This window comes from Parasteatoda tepidariorum, chromosome 9 (assembly GCF_043381705.1).
Source record: "Parasteatoda tepidariorum isolate YZ-2023 chromosome 9, CAS_Ptep_4.0, whole genome shotgun sequence".
Lineage (NCBI taxonomy): Eukaryota > Metazoa > Arthropoda > Arachnida > Araneae > Theridiidae > Parasteatoda > Parasteatoda tepidariorum.
Window position 1 is genome coordinate 30468408 of NC_092212.1, and position 20740 is coordinate 30489147.

Here is a 20740-nt window from a genome sequence, read left to right on the forward strand (position 1 = left end):
CCAGTTGTTAATAAAAAAGTAAATTAAGGCATAGCATTTTCGTATTAAAACACTTTTTTTAAAAAATCAAGCACAAAAAACTGTTTTCTAAATCAAAGAATTTTAGAATAATATTATTCCCATATAACTTTTAACTTATCCTAATTTTGAAAAATTTAAGGGCATTAGCCGTAGTTTTCGATTTCGAAGCACAAAGTTAGAAACAGATGATGATTTTATCACTTGTTTTATCATCAAAAGTTTCGTTTTATAAAAATATTGATGAACTGAAACAATGTTTTATCTCTATGCTATGCATTATCTCCCACATATTAATCAGATTTCATATTTTTGAGGTTAAAAAGTATAAATATTACTTTGTTTATAAATTATTTCAGAGTGAGAGCAAAAGGCAAAGAAAAAACTGAAATTTTAACAGGATTTAATTGATTGAAAATTACATTCAAGTACGGTAAGTAATATCTTTTTTATACATTTACATAATTATAATTTTATGATTTAAATATTATTCTTAAAAATATTTTTACATTTTGTGAGAGTATTCTATTTAAATGCTGATAATAAATTCTTTTGTTATGTTAATTAACAAACTCAAATTTAATGCCTTATTTTTATTTATTTGTTTAAAAAAAAAGATTTGATATAATTTGAGAATTTATACGTTTTGAGTTGAGAATTTATACGTTACGAGAAAAACTGATACCCAGATTTTAACAGGATTTATTTACTTTCCAGTACTGTAAAAGCAACGTTTTTTATTCATTATGATAATAATGGAATAAGGATTTTAATATTATTCTTACAAATTATTTTTAAGTTCATGAGAACATTATATCTTAATGCTGAAATGGAATTTTTTTCTTCTTCCTTGTTACATTAATTGATCAATGCGAATTCCTTGCTTTAATTTGAAAAAAAAAGATAGATTTGATATAGTTTGAGAACTAATACGTTTCGAGATATTTTAATTGAATTAATGTATATATTTCTTTAGTTGGGCTATAGATATAGCGCAAATAAAAACATTCATCAGAGAAGAAATTTTAGCAATGATTTGAAACAGATTGCTAATGTTTTACGATGTAATTGATAGTTTTACAGCTTTATCAGCCCTTATTTCAGTAATAAAACATTACTCATAGATGTTTTAAGTACAGCTTTATGTTCTTTTATAAATTTTCTGTCTAACAATTGAGAAAAATTTTCAAAATATTGATGCAATTTCCAAAACACTGATGCAACTTTCAATGTAAGTTAAAACAACGTTTAAGAGCACAAAAAATATATAATATATATTTTTTGTGCTATATAATAATTTAATAATATATATAATTTATATATTTTTTGTGCTCTCAAACGTTGTTTTACCTTACTTTGTATTTCAGCACAAAGGTCGCCCTTATGTGTATTTTGCAACTTTCAATGTTTTTATAGAAATAGGAACTATTTTGTACACAATATTTCGTTACTCAAATATAAAATACCGTTGAAAAATGTTTGAAAAAAATTATACTGCAATAAATAAAAGTGTTTATGATGAATGATGAATTCTGCCTTATTTACACATATGAAAATAAAATATTCGAAAAAAAAACTATGTAAAATCAATTAATATAAAATATTGTAACACCTTTATGTTTAAAAAGAATCAAAATATTTGAATAAATAAAGAAATAAGAATACTAAAAAATCTGTAAATGAATACAAAATGCTTTAACGTGACAATCTTTATTAGTCTACTTGTAGCATTCCGGATTCCGGAATTTTTCTTATCTCAGGAATTTTTTTAAATTTCTGGAATTTATCTTATCTCGTTTAATAAGGCTATTTTACCATTGTTATAAAAATGATATTTTTAGACTGTTGTAACAGCAAGCAAGCAGAATAAAAAATGGAACTAACTTTTATCTAATAAATACATTTTTAAGCAAATATTCGTTACAATAACGTTCGGCCACATAAATGTTAATTTATATGTAAAACTGAACTACACGCTGTGTAAAACTCTATTTTAAAGAAAAGAAAAAAACAACTACATTTGAAATCTATTTTAATGTTTATTTAATTAAGTTATAAAAAAATGGATATTGGTTTTAATTTCATAAAGTAATTTGACAGATAAAGATTAAATGTGAATTGAAAACTTAAGCTGAAAGCAGAGCTCTAGATAAGCGGTCGAGAATGATCGATTATTATATAGGAAATGAGTCACTAAAATTGGTAATAACACTGGTCACGTGAAAAATAAAATAATAAAATTAAAAATTAAGAGAAAATTAAACTAAGAAAATACACGCGTTATCTATAAGAATATGCCAATAGTATCTCCATAACCTTGTGCCTGCAGTAGCCTCATGGAGTCATTTGTTCATATAGGTTTACTATTAATTAATCAGGAAATGCAATCAAAAATCTCTTTTAAAATATATAATGATGAATAATATCATATCTACCATTATTTTAAGCAACGAATAAAATAGTTTAAAATAGCAATCAAAATTCAAACTAAAAACCTTGCTTTTTATTATTAAATGAACCTTTTTTTTACATATATTTCTAGCAGCAGCACTTGATGTATATCATTCGCTGGAGTGTAAAAATCCTCCGTACAGACCCATAAGAAAGATAACAACAAATTAAAAAAAATTAAAAACATTTAAACATATTAATGCATATCAAATAAACTATTAATATGCAGGTTTAAATACAGAAGTTATAAACAGGTTAACCGGTTAACGCCCAGCGTCATATATTTAGGACAGTTCCTATTTTTAAAGACATTCATTGTGGTGGGAAACTTTTTCAGTATTTTCATTTATCTGGGTGAATTAAAGGATTCTCAGATACCACAGTGATTTAGTTATTTCTGATTAGATCTAGAATTCGAAGGAACAAGTACTTTTTGATCTATCAAAGACTTTTTGAATGCTTTAATAGTTTTAAAACCAATTAATTTCGATAATATATTATACCACTTTTTCCATAAAACCACTTTTTGTATCATTTCAATTTATAAATTCAGGACAAAACGGGTTAATACGTTTAACAGTATGCAGAATATAAACATGTTAAATTTTTAAGATCCAATATTTTTTTTAAAATTTGTTTATTTAAAAAAATTCTGTTCTAGTTCACTACCACTGAAAAAAGTAATTCATAGTCAAAGAGTATGAGTACTTACTTTTGTGTTAACCTATTTTTAATTGTATAGAGTACGTTATTATAAGGGTTGCATGGGTGATTTAACATGCAAAATGTAGTCGATAATAAAATTAAAAAATTTTTTAAAAAAAAATTTAAATTTTTCTAGCATATTTTTTTCTCTAGTTTACTACTAAAATTGAATGCTAAGAAAGCTTTTGCTTTGAACATGAATGATTTGAAATGTAAGTCATAGTGGTAGTTGTGATTGAAAAATTAAAAAGATGAAAAAATATATAAAAAGGAATTGAATTTTTATCACTTTTTACAATGTTAGTCGGCTGTGTCTCTTACGTCTCTTTAGTCCCTATAATCTCTTATCTTGTCTACTAGTGGTTACTTTCCAGTTTTTCTTTCGTAACCACTATAGGAATCCCCATTAGCCATTAAGAGGTTCATTGACTAATATTTTCCTGTTGTGGTCGTCGTTTGCGACCACTCAAGCAACAATTACTATATTTGGCTCACACTTGAAGCTTAACGAATATGTTTTTATGAATATTTAGGAATTCTGTCAAACTGAAAGACATGAATGCAATTAATATACAAAATCAAACCAATTAGTTTCTAATTAATATTTATTTCTAATTAATTATTACTTTCGGAAGAAAAAACTTTATAGCATTTCTACAATTTTAATTTGTCATTAAAACATATTTTATTCATTGAATTTAAAAAAATTTTTCTTAAGCTTTATCATTTTCAAATTGCAGATTGATATGGAGACAAACGGCGAAACATCGTCTAAAGAAAATGGCGCCTTAAATACAAAAAGAGGTTCGGTTCCCGACTCAACGATTGGAAGTGTCTTAGAAACTGAAGTTTTAACCTCGGATTCAGAGAGCAGTGACTTTGATCGGGAATATACATGCGATGTTTGCGATAAAAACTTTTCTGGTCTCAAGTCACTTAAGCAGCATGAAAAAAGTGGGAAACATTTGAAAGCGTTGCGGAAGGAAAAGCTAAAGAAAGACCTAGAGGAGGATGAGAATGAGGATTCAGCCGATGAAGATTTCAGCTTAGATCGGAACCAGATCTACAAGGAATGTGAAATTTGCAGCAAAGAATTTAACGGACCGGAGTCTTACCGCCTTCACATACGAAGTAAGCGTCACAAACGAAAAGTGGCAAGCAGCAAGATATTGGAAAAGACAAAAGAGGGTGGGAAAGTTAATGTAGACAAGCTTAAACAGATTATAAAAATGAACTCAAGCGCCCAAGCAGCAAGTGATGAATCTGATTCATCAGAAGCTGATGATGATACTACTGCAGATATTATTGAATGCGAAGACTGCGACAAAGTATTCAGCGGCTTAGAACCATTTCGGGATCACATGTCCAGCAAAACACACAAAAAGACAGTCAAGCAGAGGAAGATGATACAGAAGTTGGCTTCTTTCGATCCTGAAAACGCAATAGAAATCGTAGATGGGGATTTAAGATGCAAACTTTGTCGTACGAGCTTTACTGGACCAGAAAATGCCTTAGCTCACTTAAAAAGCAAAGGTCATTCAGAATGGTTAGAATTTAAAAGATGGAAAAAAGAACGAAAGAATTCGGAGAGGCAAGAATCCGAATTAGTCCCTGAAGCCAGTTCTTCGGCAAAACCAACTGGGAACAGTTCCTCGGGGAGTAGTAAGAAGACGTTTGAAATTACTGACGGTAATGAAACAACAGAACTCGAAACAGCTAAAGGAAACGAAGAAAATAAAAACTTAGCTGCAGAAGCACGAATATCTTACAAAAAATATAAGGAAAGTAGTATTTAATAAGTCAGAATCAATCGAATAATGCAAACAATGCATTCAGTTGTGTAATAACAAATAGCATAGGGAAGATGGGTGCTTTCACATACGAACTGTATCTTTGTAATATTAACTCAAATTCATTTTCTCAAGGTATGCTATTGTTTTTGTTTTTTTACATCAACAGTTTTATTAAAAGAACATAAAATGTGTGTAAAATTTTGAACTTATAATGAATTTTTATTAAATTATAACAATGTTCTTCTCAAGAAAATTATGAAACACGTTAAAAATTTTCATGCTTAAATTTAATAACATTCAAAAATACACTAGATGTGCTAAATTTTAGATTATAAATGTGATCAAGTTTGTATTTTTTTTCAAATTTCTAAATAAAATATATTCTGAATAATTTTTAAAATAATTGAGTGATTTTTAAATTAATGAAAAAAGTTTTAAAGTTTAAACTCTTCAGACCGAAGGTATCCATTAGGGTACCTCACCAAATACAAAGTACCCATATCATTGAAAACTTTAAAGAGTGGAGACTAATTTTTCTCAAGGGTGCTTAAATTTTCATTCAATTAATTTTAAATTATTTTTATTAAACAAGTTTGAAGTTTTCACAACATGATGAACATTTGGAAACCTTTACCTCACTGCAGTTCGAGTTTGACAGATTGCAACAATTTCTCGCCGGGACCAAATAGCGTACGAGAAATAATTCTATTATACAGGGGGATTCAATATTGTAATTACAAACTTAGAAGGGATTAAACCCATGTTCGTAAATGTCACCGTACCGCGACTAAATGTGCCGGGCTGAGAAAAAATGACACTTTATATCTTTCAAGGACTGTAAGAACCAATTTTCTTCCAGTCCTTTGTTACAGTTCTAGATTGTCTTAATGATAATTTTTCCCTGTTCTCGATAATAATTGTACGTAGTAATAGTCATCGAAAATTACATTAAAGGAAGCCTAGAAGGTTTACGTAGTTTAACGATTTGGTGTCTGACTTTTCGCACTCCCCGAATTACTAATTTAATATGAAATAGTTGCTTCTGAGCTTTGGAATGAAATTTTTGACTATAATTATTTGCACAAAACTATCCCTTTGCACTCCGATGCTGCCATATAATCACTCTAAAATCAAGAATTTTTATAGCTTAACAACAAGTAACCACTTTATGTAAATAAATTTAAAATTCATGTTAAATACAGTATTATGCAAATCTTGAATGATTTAGTACTTATATTTGTCCATACAGCATTCTAAAGTACTCGGAGTACTAAGAGTTAACATTGAATTAATGAAAGTGCTGTTGCAAAGGCGTATGAACAGCTATTACGAATTTGGGAAACCCCCTTAGCGGCATATGATGACAGTATTGATCATGTGTTGCTACGCAATTCTCAACATAATAACGATGTCCCTTCCTCCCCTCCAAGTTTGTAATCACTGTACTGAATCACCAAATAGAACTTGTTAGAATACTTTATTAAACTATAGTGCATTATTGATTTTTTACAGAGGTAGCTCTCCTTGAAAAGTTAACTGTAATGCTAATTGTTATCAGGATGCAAAATCTGATAAAGTATTCCTGACAAGCAAACAATTATGCTTTTAAAAGTTTATTTTCTAAAAATTAAAATTTATGATTCAACACGTGGAATACCATGGGGGTCACCGGTGACCGGTACTGAGTTTGTTCGTAGCGCAACCCAGGAGGTCACCGGTAACCGGCGAAACCAAGAATATTAGAAACACATAATTTAAGTAAATTTTTAATTTTTTTAATATTATTATCGTTACTAAAATGGTTTGAAGAAATTAATGCAATATAGATCATACAAAAATAGTTTTATTTATATACAGAGAGCGATGCCAACTTGCTCCTGACAGTGAATAAATATTTTCAAGTGGTGGTTTATTAATTGTGATTCTTGGTTTAATAAATTCAATTTAATAGATTTTTATCCACCACTATTTCTAAACAATTCATATGTTTATATAATTCACCACCTTTTCAGATATGGTATGCTAAACCTCCTATAAAACTAGCAAAATCTGTTTGATATTCGTAAATTTAGTATATATACAGAGCATGGAGCTAGGAGTAAGTGGAGAAGACACTCCCATTAGCCCACTCCTTTCAAGGTGAAGCAACCGCGAGAGTTTTCCGCCATCTTACTTGCTGCGTCGTTGTGCGCTCATACATCTTTCTATTTCTAGTTAATCCATGCTTTTAAACGAAGCTTGGAGGGCGGTTTTGAAGGGTTCTTAATTTGATTTAAAGTGTCGAATTTAGTCTTTTAAGTTAAATAAGAGATCCATCCATCCAAGCTTTCTCCNTCACCATTACTTTGTTCAAAATAAAACTATTTAGTTATACTTTGAACTAACATTGATTATATATATGATTAAACTAACAATAATTAAGGAAAAAGCAAAGTAAGTCTGTCAAATTAGCAACGACTACATTTAAGTTACCGCTTTTTATTTAATTGCAACTTGATTCTGATTTTGTACAAATGCTTTTCTGAATCACCCGTCCCCAAGGGGTTAAATAAGTTTGAAGTTTTCACACCATGATAAACATTTGAAAACCTTTACCTCACTGCAGTTCGAGTTTGACTGACTGTAAAAATTTCTCGCCGGGACTAAATAGCGTACGAGAAGTAGTTCTATATTACAGGGGGAAATAATACTGTAATTACAAACATAGGGAGGAAACCCATGTCCGTAAATGTCACTGTTCCGCGACCAAATGTGCCTAACTGTTCATGCGCATTTAAAATTGTACTTTTATTTCTCAACAAGGTTCATACGATTCTTAAAAAAAACTTAAAAAGTAGTCGCAAAATTAAGAAATAAGATGCATTTTAGCTAGTTCGCATTTACCATGATGCTTAATAATTCCAAATAAATATATCTAGCTTCGAAATCTTGTGAATCGAATTTTTTTTTAATTTAAATGAAAAAGCTCATAAAAAGAAATTTGTAACTTCTTCATAGCAAAAATTTTACCTTAAATCTTTTAAGGACTGTAAGAACTAGATTTCTTACAGTTCTAGATTGTCTTAACGATAATATTGCCCTGTTTTTGATAATAACTTTACGTAGTAATAATCATGAAAAATTGTATTACAATAAGTCTAGAAGGTGTACGTAGTTGGTGTCTAACTTTACGTACTCTTCAAATTACAAATTTATTATGAAATAGATGCCTCTGCTGAGCTTTGTAATAAAATTTTTGGCAATCTAAAATCAAACGTTTTTATAGCTAATAATTAATAAACACTTTATGTAAAGAAATTTAAAAACTGAGTTAAATACTGTATTATGCAAATCTTGAATGATTTAGTACTTATATTACTTCAAGCATCATTCTAAAGTACTCAGAATACAAAGGTTTAACATTAAATTAACGAAAGTACTGTTTCAAAAGCACTTGAGGAGCTATTTCGAATTTGGGAAACGCTCTTATCGGCATAAATAATTTAAACACATATGGAATAGGCTTGCTATCTCTAGAGATTTTAAATTAAATGCCAATTAATCGTAAATATTTAACTCTGGCTAAATTTTACGAAACACCAGCATGCAATCTCAATTAAATGGACAATTCCCTGCCATTAGGAAAACACTTTTGTGAAAAGCGTAAAACTCGGCAGGTATGCTAATGCATTGAAATCATAACTGCCAACTTTCGTCTTTTTGTGAATGAAGTTTCTCAGAGGGAGAAATAAAACAAGAGGAAATGATTCATATACTATACTCAAATTTGGAATTTTAAGCATTTATTTTTCGACGCATATACCTGTTTATTTAACTGCAGGCTTGACAACTTTAGTGCTCTTCAAATAAGCTTTTTCCCAGCGGTAGTGAATTAACTATTGAAATAATATTGTAGGAAAATAATTTAATTTTTGCCAACATGTTTATCCCATCGAGTTTGTTAATGCTTTAATGTAATTGTATATTATGCGAGGTATCTGACTTGCGGCACTTGCCTGTTCAGCGAAACTATTTGCCATTAGGCAACGGAAGTATGATATCGAGAAATGCAAGTAAGCAATAAAATTAATAATATATACAACAAAAAAAGTAATCCGATTAATAAGTTACATAACGTACATGTACGACAGCGAGATGTCCGAATAACATTGCAATCACATGATTGAAAAACGAAACTCTTATTCTCATACGTGGTGGCTATCTTAGCATCAACCCCGTGAGGGGCTCTAACTAATTCATCTTCGGGATTAGACACTACCTCCTTCATCAAAAAGCCTCCACACGGTCTTTTATAAGTAGTCCGCGCAGACTGTTTAAAAAGTGAAGCAATTGTGCGCAGGAGCCCAAAACCTTTTATAAAAGTAATTGAGAGAAATTTATCATATATATTTGAGAATTGAAGTGAGTAGTGGAATTGAGTAGTGGTTGACAAGTGAATAATTCAAACCAATAATATTCATAAATAAAACAAATTTTTAGTCATATATTTGCTACCACTTTCTTATTTTAACTAAATTTTGTATTAAATGACTCGTTCGGAAAGTGGATATCCTTCACAGTGGTCTGATTGGACTACCTATAAAAAACCTTGTGGAGGCCTTCAGTTATAGGAGGCGTTGGATTAGATAGGGGTTCTATCACATACCTGCCAATTTTTAATCCCTTCCATTATCATTTTTCGAAGTGGTATTAAAATGGAATTAAAACTTCAATTTTAAGCAAACAAATACGTTGTATATGAGCAAACTTAAGTTGACAACCATGATCTTGAACTGGAGTAGAGAACAAAGTGCCTGTCCGCGAAGCGGACAATTGACTTCTTCATCTGAGGTAATGCCCGTGGGCGGTGGGCGCCTGTAATGATGTCGATGGAGAGAAGGGTAGAGTGGCGAGCGAAGACGCAGAAGTCACAAATTAGTTTAAACCAAGAGTGAAGATGACAACCATGATAGTAACGCATATTAATATATGTGCTTAATTTTTGTAAGAATAGTGGTGATCAAAATCATTTAAAAATTAAGTTTATAAAAGAAAATATAGTATATATTTACTACCACTTTAAATATGAATACAAAATCTTCCGGAAAATCCGGAAGAGTTGGCAGGTATGCAGTATTATACTCATCTGTATCATATTATGTATATCAAAAACTCATAAATTTAGTGGTAGTTTAGTGGCATTCACATGATTGAAAAACGAAACTCTCATTCTCATATGTGGTGTTTAGCTTAGCATCAGCCCGGTGGAGCTCTAACTAATTCACCTGAGGGATTTGATTGGGGCTCTACCTAGTTCATCTGTATTATATTATGTATATTATAACGCATCAGCCCCGTCATGGGCTCTAACTAATTAATCTTAGGCTCCTGTCTATCATCATCATCGAAATATAACTGGGCGCCTGGGGCCGTTAGCGGCCTTTTTCCCATTCATCTTGTATTTAATCTTTAAGGTGGTTCTTTCTGGTAATTGGAATAAAAGGAAATCAAATATTTTGTATTTTAGTTAAAATTATGTCACTACAAAAATGAGCTGCAATCGGCCTGAGGTTTATGTCTTCTCTTAAGTTTTCGAACGTAAAAATTTCGTTGAATCCTGCGGTGTCACAATATATGGTCTNTTTTTTATCTATTTCATATTTGGAATGCAATGGGATACTTTCTGGTTTTAAAAAATATCAATTTTCAGATGAATAACTTCGACAGAAATAAATAAAACTACAGCTGAAATTTTTATAAAGTAACATAAAACCTTAAGATGCAAGAAGTCATAATTAAAATAATATAATTAAAATAATAAGAAGTCCAAGAAAAAATAATAAGACAAAGTAAGACTACTCGAATAACGAATAAAATAAAAATGATAATAACTGTCCGAACATACGACAATTCAAGCATAAACGAGCTACAACTGCCAATGTTTTGAAGTAAGTAAGATGGCCGACGGTAAATTTCGCGGTTAACATTGCCGAGCTTTCGGCTTCACGAATTTCTGCTAGTGTCTCCTCCATCTACTCCTAGCTCCATGATACAGAGATGCCAACTGCTCCGGGCACGCCAAAATAATTAAAATAACTACAAAGTAAATTTTGCAAATATTTGACTATTTTTACTGACTTTTTAAGAGGTTTAGCATGATATATATCTTAATAGTGGTGAATAATATAAGCCTACGAATTATTTAGAAATAGTGGTGGATAAAAATCTACTAAATGGAACTTATTAAACCAAGAATCCCAATTGATGAACTACCACTTCAAAATATATCTTTGTTGTCCGGAGCAAGTTGGCATCTCTGTATATATACACACAATTATAAATAGAAAATAAAATGAAATAAATGGGAAAAGGTAAAGATTCTCTTCAAGACACATTTCTTTACTTGGTGATATTTCAAAATAAAAAAGGTTTATTCTGAGATAAAAAAAAATATTTTTTCTAATTTATCTATGTATATCATTAGAAAATAAAAATGCAATTGAAAATGACTCTGAGATGAAAGAAAAAAACATCTACTGCTCTTCAAATAAGCCTTTTCCTGGTGGTAACAAATTAACTATTAAATATATACATTGTAGGAAAAAACCTAATTTACTTTTTTCTAACATGATTAACCCATAACCTATCAACATGTTTCAACCGGGTCCTTATTATGTATATTAAAATTGCTTAAATGTAGTGGTAGTTAAAAATATATCAAATAAATTTTTTTAAAATTAGAAATCAAGTATGAATAATAATTTGATAGAATCGTCAGATATGTAACTGGGTTGCTGAAACACTTGTGGTTTTTTCACCATTTATCTTGTGGTGGAAATTATTGGGGGTAATAGAAGGAGGATGGGGTAGGATTTTCACCCTGTGATTACCAGTTCTTTTTATATTTATATATAATTGCATTTTTATATAGTGGTGTTAAAATTTTATTTATTAAACTTTGACTAAAAAATATGAAGTAATGAGTAAGTCCTAATGACCTATAAATTTTTAAATAATAGTTAAAAAAATTTTTTTGTAAAAAAGCATAAAAGTTGAAAGCTATGGTGATAGATATATATAGTACCAGAGATGTCAACTTGCTCCTGACAGCAAATAAATATTTTCGAGTGGTAGTTTATTAATGTGTTAATCTTGGTCTAATAAGTTCAATTTATTACGTTTCTATCCACCACTATTTGTAAATAACTCCAAGGCTTATATAATTCGACACTTTTGAACGTATGAGTCATGCGACACCATTTAAAAAGTAAACAGAACTAGTGAAATATTTGAAAATTTTAGTATGTAGTTGTTTACCGTTTTTTAAATTATTATGGCACGTCCGGAGCAGTTGGCATCTATGTAGTACATTCAATTTCACTCATCTTTACAAAAAGTTAAATCACATTTTTATTTGCAATTTCACTTATTTATCTAGTAATTTCTGAATAAATTTTGGAATAGAAGGGACAATTTAAATTGGCGCTTCTTTTGCTTAGTTGATTTGCATAGAGAACACTTATGATTTATCGGTTCCCAAAGTGGGATTCGGTATTTTTATAACTTTACTTATTCACTAGGCAATTCATAAATTACTTCTGGTATGGAAGCCACAATCCGTGTTGGCGCACCACTTGCCTTGCCGATTTTCATTGGAAACACGTACAGCATTGATCCATAAATTGGAATTTTGTCGACATTGGCTACATTTTCCAAAACAAAAATTCCATTTCCTAGCACAGTGACATGAGATAGAAACTCGCTAGTGGTTGAACCTTTGTCCAGAGACAGCGTATCTGTACCGATCCCTTTAATGCTACGGTTTTCAACCAACCACTGACACGCAACTGGAGAAAATCCAGGAAAATGAAGGTCCGTGGCACCATTTTCTTCATTACCATAGTACGCAGGCCGATCGTTCCATTTTTGCCCCCAACCTGAGTTGAGCAATAGAATTGTACCATTCAGGTTTTGTCCCGTAGCAGATTCCCACAAAAGAAGGTCCTCAACGGTAACTTCCGCATCTGAATCTAGAGCTGATTTGGATGTTATGTCTATGACAGCAGCTGGACCAAAGAATTCGGTAGGTGGAATATCATCGATGTTTGCTCCTCCCTTGATGAAATGGGAAGGAGCGTCCATGTGAGTGCCGATGTGTGTACCAGATGAATATTCTTCCATCTGCAACCTGAAACGTTGTGATTAGTTTTTAATATATTGAATGGAACATTTTTATGCATAAATGAAATATTATAAAATACCAGTTAATTAAATATGTCGAAGATTTGAAAAAACAAGATAAAAAGTTAGTTTAATTCATAAAAAAATTAAATTATAGTTACGAAGTTCTTCAAAAATGGTGCTACATAGTTGAAAGGAACTTTAACCCCTTGGGGACGGGTGATTCAGAAAAGCATTCGTACAAAATCAGAAACAAGTTGCAATTAAATAAAAAATGGTAACTTAAATGTAGTCGTTACTAATTTTACAGACTTACTTTGCTTTTATTTTAATTATTGTTAGTTTAATCATATATATAATCAATGATAATTCAAAGTATAACTAAATAGTTTTATTTTGAACAAAGTAATGGTGAATTAAATAAATCAAAAAATTATAACTCCGCCCACAAATAAACTGCTAAAGAAATAGTTTGATTACCAATTTTATCTTCTTACCCTGATTGATACGGTTTTTTGCTGTCACGTATTTGTGACAGTCGGCGCGAAAGGGTTAACAGAGCCCCCAACTTGCTTCGTTTTGTACGAAAAAATATTTTATTGACGAAATTGAAGTTGTTTTTAGTTTATAATTTTTATTATTAATAAATTTTTCACCTCAACCACAAAAAAATTAAATATTTAAAGTGTTATATGATCACGTATAAACCTTACTGCGATTATTTCGTAGTAACACTTTTAAAGAGTGGACTTAATTTCCTTATTCTACAAGTTTTACATTTTAATTCTTTCCTAATTTATTATAACTTTTGCAGAAAGCAAAGCTATTGACATCCCTGCTTTAATTTGTTTTTCAAAAGTCAAACGATTTGCATGTATAATACTAAGAACAAATGTAATAGAAGTATGTACAAAACTTTCCACTGCTGCCAGAAATGCAGCAGAAGACATTGCTTCATAGTTTTTTTTTCCTTAGTCAACAGAGTCATCTGTTGATGAATGTTGTAACTATTTGGGAAACTTACATCCTTAAACAATTGAAACGCGTTTCTTTGATTCGATTTCTTCAATCTTCGAAAAAATTTTCAAACTGAATTGCATTAAAATAAACGCATCGCAAGAAATTTAGAAAAAAAATCTTCACAAGTTTTATTTGGATGTATGCAGAATATGTTGTTATGTTAATAAAAATATAATTACTAAATCCTAATTAACCGATTTTACAAGAAACATATTTAAAACATTTTTATTCCTTATATAAAAACATCAACGTATAAGTGATCATACAGTATTTTTATAACTCCTTAAATTTAAAGAAACACATTTTTAGAGGTTTATGGCATGTTTGAACTTTCGCAGATAGAAATTCATAATAGTTTTAAAACAAATGAAGCGAATATGAAAATAGTATACGCACTTTTATGAACAAAACGCAAATTAATAAACAATTTTGAAAAAAATTTTTATTGAACAATGTGAGAAGTTAGCATTTGCGATAATTTTTTATGTTCAAATTACTTTCTTTAAATAAACTCCGATTTAATTTCCACATTAACACTAAATTTCAATTCTGTGAAAAGTTTTGGGAAAAGTTGTTTATTAGAACTGATATAAAACTAGCAAAATTTTTTTATTATTGAGTTGAGTTGCAATGATTATAAAGAAGTCAACAAAATGATAAAATTTTAATGAATTTAGTTTATAGTACTCACCAAAGACCACCAATCATTTCTGATGTTCCATTATGCAAATCATCAATTTTAAATTCTTTCATGCCAGGATAACCGGAAGTGTTATCTTTGAAAACATGTGTCATATCTACTAATCGTCTGGATAAAGGCATGGCATTTGATAAGGTGACAATTACACAAATTACAAATATTTCCAGACCCATTTTCGAACTTAAATATGTTCGATTTTTAGTGAGAACTGAAATATTCTTGGTTTAACAAACATTCAACATTTCCTTAGAATGCAAGAAAAAATTTCTAATCGTCAGTCAGTAGCAAATAAAAATAAAAATAAAAAAATTCTGTTTAGAAAAATCTCTCAAAGATCTCTCCTGATAATTTCCTTGAAGTGTGATAAAAGTTGTTGATTAGTTTCGAATGTGAACTGATCTTTCAGATATCATCAACTACTAATTCACAGTTTACAGCAATGATTAACAATATCACAGTTATAAATGACAAGAGAACAGAACAAAAAAAACGAGGTGTGCATGATATATGTATACAGCTTTTGAAGCATCAGTCGATTATCATAAACACAAACAACGTGTTATATAGCCGTTTTTAGAAAAGTTGCTAAAAAATAAATATTGAAAATACAGAAACTATTTTTTTTTTCTTCAAAAAATAGGTCAAAATACAAAAAATGTGTACCGCTAGTGTAACACAAAAAATTCCAATGCTTTAGATTACACTCAGGAATAAATTTTATGTTGCAATTATAAGTACTTATAATGAGTCACAAAATTATAAAGAAGTTTCCGTTTACACTGTGAAATAAATGTTTTATTTTCATTTATACAAGTACTTATAACGTGTCATAAAATTATTACGACATTTCAGATTACACTGGGAAATAAATTTTTTTAATGTGTTTATACAAGTTTCACAAGGTTAAAGAATTTACAAAAGTGTCTCTAAAAATTTACAAATTTTCAGATTACAATAGGGAATAAACTTTTTTTGTGTTTATACAAGTACTTATAAGGTGTAATAAAGTTATTAAGAAGTTTCAGATTTAACTGGGAAATAATTCTTAAATACTTACTTTTCCCTAATTCGGGTACGGAGATTTCAAATTTGAATTTAGTTTTATTTGGAACGCAACAAATCTACTTTTTTTAAAAAAATGATCTTTTTAGTTTAGTTTATTTTTTTGTCTGAATGTACACATTTATAAAAGAACATATGCACTTGTTTACTCAACTCAGTATTGCAGAAAAATAGAGACACGTAGGATTCACTCGAGTAAATTTTAAAAAATGTTGATTCTGACAATATTTTTCAATTTCATAAAAAAAACTGTAGCTTATAGACAGAAACAGATTGCAGTTTTAAAATCTGCAACGCGGAAATATTCGTTCAAAATTAATTCTCATGCAGCTGAAAACATAAAAAGAAATGTGGTCTCTCGATGAATCTTCAAAATTCTTTTTATGACTTTAATATGCTAAGTAACTGATATGATGAGTTCATTTACGCCTCACAATGGTCTATTGGCGACGGTCTGGGAAACATCCCTGAGGATGATCCGAAGACATGCCATCACAATTTTGATCCTTTGCAGAAGGGATGGCACCTCCGCCTCGGTAGCCGGACTACCTGCACGCGAAGTCGAGCACTTTATGGTAGAACAGTTTAACGAGGACCAATACCGCACACCCTCTGTCCCTACGCAGACTGATCCAAGTGGTCACCCGCCCGCACACTGACCTCAGCCAGTGTTGCTTGACTTCAGTAATCTGCTGGTAAACGTGTTTCAACGATCAGTTCACCGCGGGACCTCAAAAGTTGGAGTGTTTAAAATAGATATTTATTAGTTGAGATAGATACAATTTTTAANCCAACTTTTAATCCCTTCCATTATCATTTTTCCCAGTGGTATTAAAATGGAATTAAAACTTCAATTTTAAGCAAACACATACGTTGTATGAGAAAATTTAAGTTGACAACCATGATAGTAACGAATATTAATATATCTGCTTAATTTTTGTAAGAATCGTGGTGATTAAAATCATTAAAAAATATAAAAGAAAAATTAAGATTTATAAAAGAAAAAATAGTATATATTTACTACCACTTTAAATATGAAAATAAAATCTTCGGGAAAATCCGGAAGAGTTGGCAAATATACAATTCACAGTAAGGAAATTGATAACGCCGAAGAAGCAATTCAATATAAAAACTGCATCCGTTAAAAACAATTGGTAGTTATGGATTTTTATTATTCCTGGAAAAAAACAATAAAATGAAATTTATTGTTACCAGTTTTTATTCCGGTGCGCTGCCAAGATGAGACAATCTCGCGTGACCCACCGATGGGTCAACCCGGCGTGAACGAGTTAAAATGCTAAGTAACTGATATGATGAGTTCATTTACGTCGCACTAGAGCTGTACAATGGGCTACTGGCGACGGTCTGGGAAACATCCCAGCTAATGATCCAAAGACATGCCATCACGATTTTGATTCTCTGCAGAGGGTATGGCACCTCCGCCTCTGTAGCCGGACTACCTGCACGCGAAGTCGAGCACTTTACGGTAGAACAGTTTAACGAGGACCAATACCGCACACCCTCGGTCCCTACGCAGACTGATCCAAGTGGTCACCCGCCCGCACACTGACCTCAGCCAGTGTTGCTTGACTTCAATAATCTGCCAGTAAACTTGTTTCAACGATCAGTCCACCGCGGGACCTCAAAAGTTGGAGTGTTTAAAATAGATATTTATTAGTTGAGATAGATACAATTTTTAAAATTTTTTTTATGTATTATTAAATTATTTAAATATAGTAGTTGCTCAATAAAAATTTTTAAATAATAAATATTGTCAGGTTTGTTTGCCAAAAATATCGTTATACCAATCATGAATTCATAAAAATAGTTTTACGTACATTAAAGAAAACTGCACAAAAGTTACCATTTCTGATGCTTCCTTTCTTGCAAATACTCCATAGATCATTCGTTCTAAACATAATCATAACAGTTTATAGAACGAAAATCTAATAACTAGTTCAAAAGTTATAAAGAGCACTTAGTTTAATTTTCTATGGACCGCGAACATTATTAAAAAGAAATGTTACCAATAAAAATGCATAGTCGAACATTTTTCTTTTACTGTCTGTATTTTAATCGATGTGCATCTATCAAATATATTCGATGCTTCAAATTTCGATCATAACACAAAATCAACAAACATTTTCCGGAACATTTTTTATTTTAATCGATGCGCATCTATCAAACATATTATTCTACGTTTCAAATTTCGACCATAACACAAATAAAAGGGTAATTTGAGTTCCTCCATTTAATTCTCTTAAAGAAGTTATAATAGAGATAAATTGCGATAGTTGCTGTTTCAGCATAATCTCATATTATAACTCTTTTGTACCACAATTGAAAAGGGTTCTTGCAAAACAATTAAAAGTATAGATAAGTGTAACAATTTTCAACAAGCGGCAACTCAATTTACAATTTTCATACCTGCAAACTCTTCCGGATTTTCCCGAAGATTTTATTTTCATATTTAAAGTGGTAGTAAATATATACTATTTTTTCTTTTATAAACTTAATTTTTAAATGATTTTAATCACCACTATTCTTACAAAAATTAAGCACATATATTAATATGCGTTACTATCATGGTTGTCAACTTAAGTTTTNATTATCGAAATTAATTGGTTTTTCTACTGTTAGGGCAATCAAAAAGTCTTTGATAGATCCTAGTCCTAGTGCTTAAATTTCACTGGGCACCTGGGCCGTGAAGCGGCCCCTATCCCATTCATCTGGAATTTTTGAACAGTTTTGGTTGAGCAATGAGGTAAGCAGGCAATGGAGTTGCTTTTATGAATGTTTCAAGCTCTTTGCTTGAATAACTAAAAAGGAATCAAAAATAAATTGAGCAGCTTGCTCTAAACTGTGTTACTTTGATAGATCAGAAAGTACTTGCGCCTTATAACTGTAGATCTAATCAGAAATAACTAAATCATAGTGGTATCTGAGAATCTTTTAATTCACCCAGATAAGTGAAAATGCTGAAAATTGTTTCCCACCACAATGAATGTTTTCGAAAAAAGGAACTGTCCTAAATATATGACGCTGGATGTTAACCGGTTAAGAGCATTCACTTTCATTTACTGTGCACCGTGCACATTATAAAAAAAAATTTAGCAATAAAAATGCATTATTAAAATTTTTCATTTTACTGTCTGTATTTTAATCGATGTGCATCTATCAAATATATTCTATGCTTCAAATTTCGACCATGACTCAAAATCAACACTAATAAAAGGGTACAGTTTTAATTTCTCCAATTTATTCTCTTAAAGAAGATATAGTAGAGATAAATTGCGATAGTTGCTGTTTCAGCATAATCTCATATTATTACTCTTTTGCACCGCAAATAAAAAATAGAAAAGGATTCTTGCAAAACAATTAGTAGCATAAATAAGTGTAACAATTTTCAAGCAGCGGCACCTCAAAATACAATTTCACCAGTTTCCTTTATGGTGGATCGTAGATTATTAATAAAAATGCATTTTCAAACATTTTCCGGAACATATTTTATTTTAATCGTTGCGGATCTATCAAGCATATTATTCTACTTTTCAAATTTCGACCATAACATAAAATCAACACTAATAAAAGGGTAATTTGAGTTCCTCCATTTAATTCTCTTAAAGAAGCTATAATAGAAATAAATCGGGATTAATCTCATATTATTACTCTTTTGCACCGCAAATAAAAAATTGAAGAGGGTTCTTGCAAAACAATTAATAGTATAAATAAGTGTAACAATTTTCAACAAGAGCACCTCAAAATACAATTTTACCAGTTTCCTTTATGGTGGATCGTAGATTATCAATAAAAATGCATTTTCAAACATTTTCCAGAACATATTTTATTTTAATCGATGCGCATCTATCAAATATATTATTCTACGTTTCAAATTTCGACCGTAATACAAAATCAACACAAATAAAAGGGTAATTTGAGTTCCTCCATTTAATTCTCTTAAAGAAGTTATAATAGAGATAAATTGCGAAAGTTGCTGTTTCAGCATAATCTCATATTATAACTCTTTTGTACTCAAATGAAAAATAGAAAAGGGTTCTAACAAAACAATAAATAGTCCGGCAATTTACAATCAATCAAATAACGCAGTAAGCCGAAGTGCAGTAAAGAGGGAAAAGGTTTAGATCACTCGACCAAGAGATTATTATATAAATGTGTGCAATTGTTTGAGAAAGATTTTCAAAAGATGTTGCCTGACATAATAAATCGTCAAAAGAAAAGATCGTAATTTGAAAAATATTAATCTCTTTTTAGTTAAGTCACTCAGTGAGTTGTTTTAGCTTTCATTATGTACTATAGAAACATAATTACATTTTAAACTTAAAGAAAATAATCTTTATTTTCACTACTTTTATTCTTTGAATAATTAAAGAGTAAAAAAAAAACATGATTTAAATATAATAGCTATGATTTCATTGTGCAAAAATAGTCATAACATGAAGTCTTTACGCATTTAAGAATACTGTTGCGAAAATTAAACTTGACGTAAAAGCACTTTAGGTTAAAAGCAAAGGGTCATTTATGTGTAGATAACCTCGAAAATTTCTAGAGTTGTTTACCGGGCCTCCACACGGTCTTTTATAAGTAGTCCGCGCAGACCATTTAAAAAGTGAACCAGTTGTGCGCATGCATACCCTCCAACTTATGAGGATTTTGAAAATAATTCTTTCTAGTGGTAGCGAACCAAAGTAGAAATCTTTAAAGCAAATGGATCTCTCATAAAACTTTTATCAGAACTTAAGAATCTAGCCATATGGCCTGCACTTTTATAAGTAATAGTGGACAAGTTACGCTAAAATTAATTTTTTTTAAA

The 20740-nt window shown here is 30.4% G+C and overlaps 2 protein-coding genes across 3 annotated transcripts; one reads left to right on the forward strand and one right to left on the reverse strand.

Annotated features, from left to right (window-relative positions):
• Positions 1–314: 314 nt before the first annotated feature.
• On the forward strand, positions 315–5367 carry LOC107446946 (zinc finger protein 346). Of its 2 annotated transcripts, none has more exons than XM_016061731.4 (2): positions 315–451; positions 3915–5367. In XM_016061731.4, exon 2 carries the CDS (start codon positions 3921–3923, stop codon positions 4968–4970), a length of 1050 nt encoding a protein of 349 aa, XP_015917217.2. In that variant the 5' UTR covers positions 315–451; positions 3915–3920; the 3' UTR covers positions 4971–5367. The 2 variants fall into 2 exon arrangements, with proteins under 2 accessions (XP_015917217.2, XP_071041021.1); XM_071184920.1 differs by having other exon boundaries at positions 360–446.
• A 6965-nt stretch (positions 5368–12332) lies between these two features.
• LOC107451878 (isatin hydrolase) lies at positions 12333–15209 on the reverse strand. Its single transcript, XM_016068111.4, has 2 exons — positions 14839–15209; positions 12333–13134 (listed from the first exon to the last, which is right to left on the reverse strand). Exons 1-2 carry the CDS (start codon positions 15018–15020, stop codon positions 12516–12518), a joined length of 801 nt encoding a protein of 266 aa, XP_015923597.1. The 5' UTR covers positions 15021–15209; the 3' UTR covers positions 12333–12515.
• Positions 15210–20740: the final 5531 nt, after the last annotated feature.

Bases quoted from the DNA above. Each gene is read 5' to 3' on its own strand.
- LOC107446946 (XM_016061731.4), top strand. From the start codon at position 3,921: ATGGAGACAAACGGCGAAACATCGTCTAAAGAAAATGGCGCCTTAAAT.
- LOC107451878 (XM_016068111.4), bottom strand. From the start codon at position 15,020: ATGGGTCTGGAAATATTTGTAATTTGTGTAATTGTCACCTTATCAAAT. The intron at 13,135-14,838 runs GTGAGTACTATA...ACAACGTTTCAG, and splicing joins GAAATGATTGGTGGTCTTTG to GTTGCAGATGGAAGAATATT.